The sequence below is a fragment of the Salvelinus namaycush genome, chromosome 11 (assembly GCF_016432855.1).
Source record: "Salvelinus namaycush isolate Seneca chromosome 11, SaNama_1.0, whole genome shotgun sequence".
Classification (NCBI taxonomy): Eukaryota; Metazoa; Chordata; class Actinopteri; order Salmoniformes; family Salmonidae; genus Salvelinus; species Salvelinus namaycush.
This window is the reverse complement of record NC_052317.1, coordinates 22722233-22735846: the sequence shown is the minus strand read 5'-3', so window position 1 is coordinate 22735846 and position 13614 is coordinate 22722233. Positions and strand designations below refer to the sequence as shown.

At 43.9% G+C, this 13614-nt stretch overlaps 1 protein-coding gene across 1 annotated transcript in view; it reads left to right on the top strand.

Annotated features, from left to right (window-relative positions):
- Positions 1 to 13394, top strand: part of LOC120055925 (disco-interacting protein 2 homolog C-like) — a 98840-nt gene extending 85446 nt beyond the window's left edge. Inside the window, exons 28-37 of the mRNA XM_039003979.1 lie at positions 1393 to 1523; positions 2480 to 2648; positions 2859 to 3029; positions 4636 to 4665; positions 7740 to 7801; positions 9285 to 9342; positions 9826 to 9900; positions 10639 to 10813; positions 10919 to 11042; positions 11557 to 13394. Of these exons, the coding sequence (XP_038859907.1) occupies positions 1393 to 1523; positions 2480 to 2648; positions 2859 to 3029; positions 4636 to 4665; positions 7740 to 7801; positions 9285 to 9342; positions 9826 to 9900; positions 10639 to 10813; positions 10919 to 11042; positions 11557 to 11809 (1248 nt within the window). The 3' untranslated portion in view covers positions 11810 to 13394. The remainder of the gene's footprint in view (positions 1 to 1392; positions 1524 to 2479; positions 2649 to 2858; positions 3030 to 4635; positions 4666 to 7739; positions 7802 to 9284; positions 9343 to 9825; positions 9901 to 10638; positions 10814 to 10918; positions 11043 to 11556) is intronic.
- Positions 13395 to 13614: the final 220 nt, after the last annotated feature.

The following is a 13614-nucleotide window of genomic DNA, read 5'->3' as shown; positions in this document are numbered from 1 at the left end:
CAGAATGTGGTTCTCCTATCAGGGAGGCTGATATCTCTAAAAGCATATGAAGTCAAACAGAAACAAGCTGTATGAAGCACTTTGAAGTGATCGTCTGAGTGAAAAGATAGTGGTGACATTTCAACAACATGAAAGCAGTTATTGATCCCAGCCCCCCTCTGCTGTGGATGACTAGCTGAATCTGTCACAGTACGGTGCTCACCCAGAAGGCCTATTCTCCCTGGCGCCACAGATCCAACTCCATACTAGGACACGCCTTCTTCACAGTTCATCTGGCCATGTAGAAACCTTTGTCTGACTGACGAAGCTCAGTAGGAAATCCAGTGAAATAGCAACTTGTAAAGATGAATCTTTTCACTGGTCAATAAGGAAGCAAATTTGCTATCAGTTTCTCAGTGGACGAGGCTGTGGATTTTCTCCCTTCATCTAGAGGCGATTGTCTATTCTGTTCTCCTTCTAGCTGAAAAGCGTAGAGGAATAGGGTCGATTGAGGTGGTGGTGCTGGGGGAGAATTGTTGTGGTGTGTGGGGCTCTTTCTGTAGTTTACTAAAACAAGATGCACTCGGGCTGTTCAGCCATGTTAAATAATTATGGCTCATGCTGTACACTGATTAACATAACAAAACCCTGAATTTGGGTTTCCTGTAAGAACATGTCTCCTACAGCTGTGTCCCAAATGGCGCCCTATTCCCTACTTAGTGCACTACTTTTGAACAGAGCCCTATATCCCCTTGTCAAATGTACAGCACTGTATAGAGAATAGTGTGTCATTTTTGACACCGATAGGATTGCGTGCCACTTTAACAAGCTCTCAGGCTGGAGTGGAACTCGTGTTTTTCAATGGGACAATAACAGCTTCTATCTACCGGAGGGGAGACGCACCAAGTTGTGAAAGCGTTATCCCACTATATATTCAGCCGTGTTGAGTCATTGTTCTACGATTTAATTTATTCAGTCGTTAAGGATTCAGGAAGTGGTACTCCTACTAGCAGCTCATGAGAATATTCACATGAATAGTTTTTTGCAGTGCGTTTCCTAATTCTGATGCAGTTCAATTGAAACTCAAAACAAAGCCTTGGGCTTGAATACCATACTGTACATTGATAAAGTTCTGAAAGAATGACTGGGGTACACAGTTCGGTTGTACGTCATGTGTATATTGTTTAATAAAGGGCTACCCTGGTAAAAAATTATAGACTGTATTTGTTGGTTTTGTGATGTAGCCAAGTTAGCCTGAGTGCCCTTCTGTTTGTGCCACCATGCCAACTCCTTGTCACTTGTTGTCATATTTTGTAATGGAGTTGGCAAGAGCACAAACAGATCTGGGCCAAGTAGAGTGTTAACTATATTACTAATCTGTATGCGTTTGTTCTTATCATCCCTCCCGTGTAGATGTCTCATACTGCCACCAGTGCCTTCTGCCGTTCTATCAAGCTGCAGTGTGAGCTGTACCCCTCCCGTGAGGTGGCTATCTGTCTGGACCCCTACTGCGGCCTGGGCTTCGTCCTCTGGTGCCTTTGCAGGTGAAACAGAGAGAGATGGACCCTTCTAGCCTCGTCACTGCCCACCAATCACATCACACACATCTAGCTCTGCTGCGTCCACACACACACACACACACACACACACACACACACACACACACACACACACACACACACACACACACAGCTACTCCTGGACCTCTGTTCTGAAGAAGCCATGCTATGTTCACCCTGCGCTTCACTCAGACCCTCACACACAGTGAGTGACGTCCTCATCGGAATGTACCGTCTCTCAGTACCTACAGATGTCAGAAAGCCTGTCTTCTTCAGGCAGACCAGTTAGACCTGTGCCATGCTGGGGCCTTGTCAGGACATTACAGGCCTGTCAGAGGCCGTGGGGGGGTCGAGAGGGAGAGAGACTAAGCAGGGGGCCAAATGTAGCGCATGCATTATTCTGCTGTGTTTAGCCTCCCACCCGTCTCCTTGTGATGATGACGCCGTTCTGCTCTGCTGTCCGCTGGGCTTTCTTTAATCGCCTCCCCGTTGGAAGCACTCTCTGACATGGCACCACTCAACTTGGCAAATCTTCAGATGGAAATATCCTCAGTGGGGTGCTGTCTAAACACCAGGACCTTGCTAAAGAACAGAGCTGTTTTATTTTCCGCGTGTGTTTCTGATTGATGCCTACGCAAACTAGCCATGACTTGTTATTCAGTGTATAATTCACTAGCTACTAGTTAGCTGCACTATAGAGGTTGTGTTGGCCTTGATGAAATGGCATTGGTCTGGATTATAAATGGAGCCACTGAATATATAATGTTAGTAAACTCATTGTCCCAGTCACTGGTGTGAAGTGTATGAAGTCTTTTAAGTTTGTGTGCTACGCACTTACTGTATGGTACATGTCTCTAGTGTGTACTACTTAGTTAGTGTCCTGTGTGTACTCACTCTGTCTCCTGTTTCTAGTGTGTACTCACTCTGTCTCCTGTTTCTAGTGTGTACTCCGGCCACCAGTCGATCCTGATTCCGCCTTCGGAGTTGGAGGTGAACCCTGCTCTGTGGCTGCTAGGTGTCAGTCAGTACAAGGTCAGGGACACCTTCTGCTCCTACAGCGTCATGGAGCTTTGCACCAAGGGCCTGGGCCTGCAGACCGAATCAATCAAGGTAGGTATCCACCCGCCAAATCACCACAAAAATGAAACTTCGATAAGATAAAGTTTTATTACAATGTGATGACCTGGGAGTAAAACACTTTGACAACTGCTGATGTAAAAACATTGATTGATTGAATGATACGTGGATTGTCCATCAGCCCAGACTCATCCAGCCTGGTTAGTTCTGATTTGATCCAGTTAGTTCTGGTTTCTCCGTCAGTCTCGAGGCCTGGACCTGTCGCGGGTCAGGACATGTGTGGTGGTGGCGGAGGAGAGACCCAGGATAGCTCTGACTCAGTCCTTCTCCAAGCTCTTCAAAGACCTGGGCCTCCACCCTCGAGCAGTCAGCACCTCATTCGGCTGCAGAGTCAACCTGGCCATCTGTCTGCAGGTACAGTCAGTACCTTCCTCCTCTCCTCTGGTCCGCAAACCACATGTGCTCTGTCCCTCAAAGTTTTATAAAATGTGCTCTTACTAAGTTCAGTATCTTTGGGTGCTGCCTCTCTCTGTCCCCAATCTGTCACCAGTGGGACTCAGAGTCTGAATGAGAAGGACAACCCCAGCACGCTGGTGATGTCGATGCATCCAACATTTAATGGATCCTATTACCAATGTTTCCACCATAGTAGACAACGTGCTCTTTGATACATGTTAGCCAATGGGTGTTTGTGGCTCTGTTGTCTTGTGTTTGTTGAAAGGCGTGCGACTGTTTCTTGTCATTCTCTCTGCCTCCAGTATCGTTTGCAAAGCCTTTTCCTCAAGTCTTGGAAGTTAGTGGTGTTTTGTTTTATTTAGAGACTTTATGTGAACTCTCTAGTTGCCTTGCAGTTTGCTTGTTTTTTGGGGTGAGGGAGATGAATCTGATTTAATTTAATGGCCTATAGTCATTAATCTGTATTTATGTGACTTAACATGGGAAGCCACTATTGCCCCAGGGCCAGCCTATAGTAATACTCCTGGCAGGGTTTACAGCTCACAAGAGGAGAAGCCAACATGCATAGATGTCCTCTACATATCTCACACTCTGCCCTCTGCTTCTCACCAACAACAAAAACTATTACCAGATATACACTGAGCACGTCTCAAATGGCACCCTATTCCCTAAATAATGCACAACTATTTGCCCTGGTCAAAAGTAGTGCACTATATAGGGAATAGGGTGCCTTTTAGGATGCACACTATGTCTCTGGAGCTCAGCTGTCCATAAGCATTTACACATGCTGCTACTTCATGCTTTTATTTTGGGCTCATTCTTTTACATGATTCAACTATTATTTGCAAGCTTTATTATTCAAATGATATTAAATTGTAAGCTTTGCTATTCAAATGTTAATGAGATGGAGATCAGAATACTATTTGCACCAGTTTCAGGTGTACTTCGCTGTTCCATCAATCATATCTGAAGGATCGACAAAAAGCCGAGAAGCCTGTTGAAAATGTTGGATTTAACACCATTATTTGACATGTATAGATTCTTCCCTCTTAAACTCTATTGTAAATAAGCGATTACCTCTGACTTACTGCATGCTTCTCTTAACTTGAGTATACGTAACACAATTTCACTTAGGGCCCCCAGAAGACTAGGGCCACCTCTGACTGGATGTGTGGGTATGGATTTGTGGGTACGCGGACTCGCGAGCCACTGCAACCCCTCATGTTGAGTTCAGATGTTTTGTGGCCCCCCGGCCCTATCGAAGTTGCCCAACCCTGATCTATACTATCAATGTAAATGTAACTGATCATGTATAAATGTCCCAACATTTGCTACCATTGATAAGCCTAGTAGTTTAGAACATAGCTTCTTATTTAGTTTAAGGCTGCTTCTGTTTTTTTGTTTCCCATTTCTATAGTTGACATTTTTGTTTTTTCCCCCCTCTGTTTTGCATAACCCCACCCACATCTTATACTTCGTTTTGTCTTCGCCCCCTTCTTCCTCCCTCCTCCCCCTTATTTCTCCTTCCTACCTCCTCCTCACTCTCCTCCTGCTGCTGCTATAGCCTCACAGGCTGGGGAAGCTTGCTGACCAGGTAGGGGATTTTCACGTTCCCTAATCACCCTCTTCATCAGGTGTTGTGAGCAGGCAGGGGAAGGGAGGGAGAGGCAGGGGACGGGTTAGGATAGGAAGGGGTGGGGGGGACAGGGTGGAAGGGGTGGGGGGGACAGGGTAGAGAACAGGGATAGCAGTATATTGGGGCACAGGCACAGCCATTCTCAAAGCTTCTCAGTAGCTTTCTAGGTGGACAGGATGTGTGATTCAAAGGTCAGTTACAGTGATGTGATTTAAGGGTTATATGGTGATATTGTGGCCATATTTGATATAACAGGGAAAGGCAACCGTTGCCACTCTGGTGAGCTGTTATAGGCTGAGTTACGAACGGCACCCTGTTCCCTATATAGCACACCTCTTTTTGACCAGGGCCCTATAGCCTGTGGTCAAAAGTAGTGCACCATCTAGAGGAAAGGGTGCTATTTGGGACATGCACACACACACACACACTGTTTTGTTTGTGTAGCAGCAATATGTTCTACTGTCTAAAGGTGCCATTTGAGACCCCTCTTAGCAAAGCTCTCAGCACTTAGAAAAAGTCGGCTCGTTAATATTAAATCCCTGCAGTACTGAAACGTTAACCTGTGCTGGGCCAACTTGTCAAGTGTGGTCATATCATATCAGTGACAGCTTCCAGTTTGCCCTGGGATAGATACTGCCACAGCTCACCTAGACTGCTTTCCTTCTGAGACCCAGAGAGACAAAGTGCAGTGAGAGTACAAAACCATCATATCACTTGTATAGTACTATATTAGTGGTAATAGCCTAGTCCAAATTAGCCTCAGTGAACTAAAGCACATTCCCGATCTGAACAATTCTAGTTCAGTGCAGTGTGACTGAAGTATTTGCAGTAGTAGTAGTATTGTCATAGTGTAGGCCTGCTCGATGTTTGAGTGACTGTAGATACATACTGTAGTACCGTACTATTGCGATACTGCTATAAGACTGTATAGTGTGTCCTATTTGATGGTACCTTGTGTTCTGGTCTGCCTGTGCTCAGGACTGAGTCAGGATCTAGCATGTGTAGCTCTATGGCTGGTCTGAGTCAGTCTAGCATGTGCAGCTCTATAGCTGGCTGTCTATGGCTGGAATGAGTCAGGATCTAGCATGTGTAGCTCTATGGCTGTCTTTCTCTCTCTGGTGGTGGATGCTGCTCTGCTGCTTCCTCTGCCAAAGCCTTAGCCATGCTATTAAAATATGCTGCTGAATCCCGGGTGCACTGCAATCTACCTGGGGAAGGCCGGGGATGGCTCTAGTCCAGGGCGTTGAGGAAAGCGCCACACCAAGCTGCATGTAACACCCTGGACCAGAGCTAGGCTGAGGAAGTCTGGGGAGGGGAAGCTGCTCTGTGCTTTCTCTATTTCTTTGTTGGCTGGTTTCTCCTCTTTATTCATATGTTTTTTTTGGTTCTTCACTAACCTATTAGATAGAAAACACTGTCAGACACGCACACTACTGTTCAACTTGGTGCCTCTGTGTTCAATGTAATGTATGTTGGGATTGTGTTCTGTCTGTGTGGCTTTGACTCTCGTGTCTGGCCAGTCAAGCCTCTTTACTGAACTGTCAGCTTTCAAAACCATCTATTGAAGGGACAGATACAGATTGTGTTTGCTCGTTCAGACATGATGCACTATATCACCATGTCTACCTCCTCTCATCTGGTTGTGTGTTCTCCCTCCCCTTCCTTTCCTTTCCTCTTTAAAAAAACAAAATGTTTTTTGTTTCGTGGCTTCTTTCTGTGTTTGCATGAGGTGGATCAGACTGGATCTGATCTCAGAACAGTTTTTAGGTGCACTTTTTTTTTTGTGGGTACGTTTTTCATTTTCCTTCTGCTCTGGGGCCATATCCACAAAGCGTCTCTCACTAGAAAATTGGTCGTGAGTGCTGAGGCTAGAGACGTTTTACTACTATTATGGGTCAAAATAAAAGCTAAGCTTGAAGCTTAGTCAACAGATATTTAGGAGACCTCATGAGGTGTCCTAACCAGTTAGGAGTTACCAGCAGGTGTCATGATAGATAGTAGAAAAAGGCATAGATTCAGTGGTTCCTGTGCCATTGCAGGCAATTGATTTGGAGTTGTTGAAAGACATTTTTTGATATTTCGGATCAACCTATAAATAATCTAGACCTACATGCAACAGTAGTCTCGTAAGCTTTTGACAATGATTTCACATGATATGCCTAATTACTTCTAACCACCAGGCTAATAAATAATCTCATTTGTTTTCTGTGGATTATTTCATCAATTAACCTATATCATGTTATTTCAAGTTATCCTTGAGCGCAATATCACTTTTCTTTAAAGATGCCTGAATTAGGCATGCCTATAAGTAGGGCGATTGAAAGCTAGGGCCTATGTTAACTTTGATTGGGCTCGGTGAAAATTATAAATTTAAAAAGCTTTCTGCTATTTATCGGCAAGTAAAAATGAACAGTAGGCAAAGTGGTCATGTCAGGCAAAAATGAGGCAACTCGTCGTCCGCCACAAATGATGCATGGCAAGACGCATTATTCACACAAGTTTAGTCAAGTTTAGTGCTGTCTGAGATCACGTGTGACTAAAGTACGAATGAACGTACTGACGGAGACAGATCTACAGTCCCATCCCTGATTTCATTGTGGGGGACAATTTATATCAAACCACACCGTGGTTGTCAGAAACGTGCACAGCTGGCGACGCTTCGTTGCGATTGGTTATCATTTGCAACCCTGTCAGTGAGCGTTATCCCAAATTTTCCTTTGCGGTACCTCAAACTGTCAGTGCTTTGTGGATACGGGCCCTGTTCTGTTCTTTTTGGTTTTTAATGATTTCAACCTTTTCTTATTGTCCTCTTCCACAACCATGGTCTGTCAATGTTATAGTTAGTAGCCCACTAGGATTAGTATTGTTGGTTGGACTTGTCTCAAAGCTGCCATTCACAACCAGCGTGATCTGTAGGCATTCTGTTAAGCACGAACATGCTAGTAGCATCTAGACAGCTCTGTGTTCATGGTTCTGTAAGGCAGCAGACATCCTAGCCCGTACACTAACCCTGGCATGTTGTCATTCTGCAGGGAACTTCGGGACCAGACCCAACCACTGTGTATGTGGACATGAGAGCGCTGAGGCACGACAGGTAAGGGCTCCTATCAGAACATCCTCTTGAGCATTTGTTGAACTGAATACATGATTTGAGAAATGAGCTATATAGTACACCAAGTGGTGCATTTTCTGTTGTACTGTTTATTATTTGTCAGGGAGTGACACACATAGGGGGTCTTCAGAATCAGAGGTATGACATCTATGCCAACAGAATGTTGCTCACAACCAAAACAATATCTCGGACCATGCTCGCATGACATTGAAGACTCAAATCAAATTGTATTTGTCACACGCGCCAAATACAACCAGTGTAGACCTTACCATGAAATGCTTACTTACAAGCCCTTAAAACCAACAATGCAGTTTTATGAAAACACCTATTAAAAATAAAATAAAGACCCAGCAGTAAATAACAATAGCGGGGCTCTATACACGGGGTACCGGTGCGGGGGCACCGGTGTCGAGGTAATATGTACATGTAGGTAGAGTTATTGAAGTGACTATGCATAGATAATAACAGAGTAGCAGCAGTGTAGAAGAGGAGGAGGAGGGGGGGGGGGGGGCGGGCAATGCAAATAGTCTGGGTAGCCATTTGATTAGCTGTTCAGGAGTCATTATCTCTGCAGTGTCAATTTACAGTGGAATAGTTCCACCGCATTGTATGCATAAAAGTTGGAGCCAGATGCATTCCTTGTGACACTAAAATAGTGCAGTTTGATATAACTGGCTATGGAGCCTCTAGCTGTGTTCACTAAGTCTGTCATTAAGATTAGAAACGGGTCTTTAAGACGGCCCGGGGTTAGAACAGTGGGTCTGGGTAGAGCCACCCTTAGGACATACGTCCCTCTCCCACACCCAGTCAACACATCAATAGGACCCAGCCTGCAGCTGCTCTGGACTAAGGTACATCCAAACGGCACCCTAATTCCCTTTATAGTGTACTACTTTTGACAAGCGTCCATAGGGCTCTGGTCAAAAGAAGTGCACTATATAGGGAATAGGTTGCCATTTGAATGCAGACGGAGTCTGAGACACAGTGTACTAGCAGGGCCACAGAGGGGCCCTGTATCAGGCAGCATGCTGCACATTGGGCCCCACCGCTCACAAATATAGCTGCTGCTATTCACATACACACTGTGTGATTCTAGACAGTCGTTTTTGTCTCCACCACTGTCCTCCTCCCTGGGATGTAGCTATTGTGTTTGTGTTGAAAGTAAAGTATAATTTGTAGACTAAAAGGGCTTGTATAAACTGCTGCATTGATGAAATGTGAAATAAAAGGTTTCAGAATGTAATCTATTGCTCTCCACTATCCTTTAGTCTTGATGATGAAGTGCTCGATGAGGACTAGCCAGATGACACGCTGACTCACAGGGTGTGTCTCAAATGGCTCCCTATTAACACAGGGCTCTGGTCAGAAGTAGTGCACCATATAGGGAATAGAGTGCCATTTGGGACGCAACCACAGTATTGACTCAGAAGGCCCAGTAACTCTTCACTTCCTCCCTCCCTCACAGGGTTCGTCTGGTAGAGAGAGGTTCTCCACACAGTTTACCACTCATGGAATCTGGAAAAGTGAGTCCCTGCTTGACTTGGTGAATGAACAAACAAATGGTAGTCATTTACATAGACATAGGGTAAACTCTGAAGTATTTTTAATCACTGAGATTAAACTGTAGTGTTTATGCAGTGCTGTGCTGTGATTCGTCTAGTCGTGTAGTTAGTTTCCACAGCAACCCATCCCCATAATTGAGGAAGTGTAGGTGAGAGTTAATTGTGCCCCGGCTGTGGCAGCGCTCTGCTCTGTTTCACATGGACCAGCCAGGAGATCAGGATCAGTCTGTACCACACAATAATGAGGTTTCTTTTTCTCGCAACATTAAATCCTGTTACACAGTTTGTGGCTACTTACTAAATGGCGCCCTTTTGGGAGAGAGAGGGAGTCGGGCCACTTCACTGTGCCTCAACCCAGTAAATCAGTTACATAAATGGCCTCTCTGAAAGGAGAGAGGAGTGGAGAGATGAAAGCACTAATCGTCTCTTCCTTAATGCCATCAGATTCTACCTGGGGTTCGAATTATCATCGCTAACCCGGAGACCAAGGGACCGCTGGGAGACTCGCATCTTGGAGAGGTCGGTTGAGACATCACTCACTCATTGAACTCAGTACAAGCTACAGTAAATTGGGCTACAATAGTCTCTCTCTGTACTTAAGTGTCATAGCTCATTAGATATTCACTCTCTCATTAGATTAAACTACAATAGTCTCTCTCTGTGTACTTCAAGAGTCAGCCCACATAACTTCAGTCTCACTTGATGTTAAAGGGAAATTTCATATTCCAGCTCCACCCCAACATCTGTGAAAATAGGGCGTTTCTATGTTTTGTAGTAAAATATATAGCGGAAGATGGTTTTACCAATGACCTCATCAACCAATTAGTAGGCAATGCCATTGGTTCAAATCACAGGATGCACACCGATGATGTCATTGGGGACACTATCTTCCTCTCTGTTTTACTACAAAACATAGAAACACGCCATTTTCACAGATGTTGTTGATGGTGGGCTCCCTTTAAGGAGCACACCATTATCTTAGATATCCAGTGTAATGTTCTAAGATCAGTAAGTGTTATGTAATTGGTCTAAAAGTACACATTTGTCACTGGATTGGTCTGGACACAGATCCACTATAACACATGTTTGATATTAGCGATAAGTCCAGCGATCCTGTAAGTTTAAGGGCTGAGTTGTTCTAGGTGAACAATCATACAACTAGACATGGATTGGATCCCCAGAGGATCTCACTTAAAAAGCATGAATTAAAACGCTTGTGTCCAAAGTGGAAACATCGAATTTCTGTCCTGTCCACAGATCTGGGTGTGCAGTGGACACAATGCCAGCGGCTACTTCACAGTGTATGGAGACGAGGCCCTGCAGTCAGACCACTTTACCTCCCGTCTGAGCTTTGGAGACACACAGACAAACTGGGCCCGCACCGGATACCTGGGCTTCCTCAGGAGGACCGAACTCACTGATGCCAGCGGGGGTAAGCTACGTGTTCCCTTCATTACAAATGTACTTATCATGCATACTTTCACAGGTGAGCTTCACATCCAGTAGCAGCAGTTTGTAATTATGTTTGTGTGTGCAGAGCGACACGATGCCCTGTATGTGGTGGGGGCGTTGGATGAGGCCATGGAGCTGAGGGGAATGAGGTACCACCCCATCGACATCGAGACCTCTGTTATCAGGACGCATAAGAGCATCACAGAATGGTGACGACTGTAACTTCATAAGGCTACATGATAAGCATCCTGATAAAATACAGTAGCTTGGGGATTTGTGGTTCTGGTGTAGCTCAACGTTTTCGGGACATTTTATCCAAGAGAGAAAGCAAGTAGGCGGCCAGTACGATGCAGAAAAACTTTAGTTAACTATATACAGGTCAGATGTATAGAATGATCAGATCAGCCTATTGTATATATCATATCAGGACAAACAAATGCAGTAGGGGCATTTTACCAAATTATTTTCTGTTCAAATATCAAGCTGGTTTTGTCCAATTTCAAGTTGTTAATGGTGACCAGTTGAAATGCCCTAGATTGACTTATATTGTACTGTTTGTTGAAATGCCAGAGTGAGTAGCTAACTTACAACATGCACAATACCTACTTATACTGTTGTTGTTGCTGCAGTGCAGTGTTCACATGTGTTGGAGCTGGATGGTTCAGACCAGTAGCTCATGTTGTTTAAACTGACTGAACCTGTCTGTCTGTCTCTCCCGTTCAGTGCGGTGTTCACGTGGACCAACCTCCTAGTGGTGGTGGTGGAACTGGATGGTTCGGAGCAGGAGGCCCTGGACCTGGTGCCCCTGGTGACCAACGTGGTTCTGGAGGAACATTACCTGATCGTGGGGGTGGTGGTGGTGGTGGACATTGGGGTCATCCCCATCAACTCCCGGGGGGAGAAGCAGAGGATGCACCTCCGGGACGGCTTCCTGGCCGACCAGCTGGACCCCATCTACGTGGCATATAACATGTAGCCTGCCAGCTGGAGACCTACTAGACAAGGCCTTGAACCGACGGGCCGAGCTTTATGTACATACTGCAATGCAACAGGACCTCTGGTCTCTGAGGAGAGGAGGGAGAGTCCTGGACCCAGGTGCTCGCCTAGTTTGTGGGACATTGTCACTAGTTCAAAACAAAAATGCCTAGAATTGTCAGGAACAGGAGACTGGTTAGTGTAGTGAAAGATTGGAATGGAAGGAGCTCTGTGTGTAGATGATGGGAGAGTGCCAGTCTAGTTTATTAGATTTGAGATTTTTTGGTTATTGCTTTAAGTGTGTATATATTTTGATGTTACGTATTGCTGAAGTCGCTCGTTTTTTAAAATCTGCCCTCTAAGAGGTTAGGGTATTTTTTAAGAATATTTACAAGCTGTGGCAAATGGTATTTTATGTTGACCTTTTTTTATGATATCAGTCATTACAAATACAGATATGTTTTGATACAGGACATATCAATTTGTCCCTGAACTTTACAATATGAGGTACAATATATTGTTTTGTGTTTGGTCCTTTTTTTTTTTTTTTACAATTACGTTTTTAGTTCTGCGCTAACATTTATTTTTCTGTAACTGTCCCAACTACAAGGGTGTGATTATTTCAACTACAGCAGCCTTTTACTCAGTTGTCATGTTCAATATCATTATACTTCAATTGAAGGAAAACACTATGTTATTTCATATCATGTAAGTATGTACAAAAACTGATTTTAATTTATTTTGTTCACTTTAGAAGTATATGAGAGGACATTCAAGAATGTTTTAATCTTGAATATTTGCTAATATAAAAACAAAGCATTGTATTATCTTGAGTGAATACTAGTATCACATCAAGTATATAAAATATAGATCTATATTAATTAAAAAGACCTAGGATTCACCAAGGAAAATGTGTGCAGTTATTGAGAGGACAGTCTGAATCCTTATAGTCACCCCCTTTATGTCCTTCAAACAACGCAACAACTTCAACTCTGTATATGTCAGACATCATGTTGAGAAGTACTGCATTTGAGACAAACAACAGCTCTGAAAGGATCAAAAGCACTTTTTGAGAAATGTCTGTGTGAGAATGATGATGGTACAAACGCCTCCGGTGGGAATGATGATGAGTATGTCTTTGTGCTGGCATGTCAAACACGTGTTTCTGAAACAACAGGTTGGAGATCTTCACCAGAATTTTAAAAAGAAAGTTTAGTCCTTAATATTTTTTACATTGAGATCAATCAGGGCTCCTATATTGATGTCAGAGGGGAAAAAGTACAAGACAACACTTTTACGGAAACCCTTTAGAGGAATAAATCTTGAGGCAACTATCATAAGGTGGAAGAGCAGTTTTGGGGGAGAGTGAAACCTTAAATCTGTGTGGAATCATACATGATTTGACGGTAAAGTTCATGGCTAAGAATGTTTTAGTTCAACACATTAGAATCTTTAAAAGCACTTTCTAGTATCTACACAGCATTTTTTTTATTGGCAAGAATGACCCTGGCTTTTTTTTTTTATATAAAAAAAATGTCTGAACTGAGTTGGCATAAGTCTTTCAATTAAATAAATATTTCAATGATTTTGACTATAAAATGTTTGTTTATTGCAGCAGTACACAGTGTTTAAATTTTAGCAGAGCAACTAGGGTTAAGTGCCCTGCTAAAGGGCACATTGACAGATGTTAACTGGTCGGCTCGGGATTCAAACCAGCAACCTTTTGGTTACGGGCCCAACGCTCTTAACTGCTAGGCTACCTACCTGCTGTTTCAGACGTTGCATCTCAATGTAATTCTATCATAG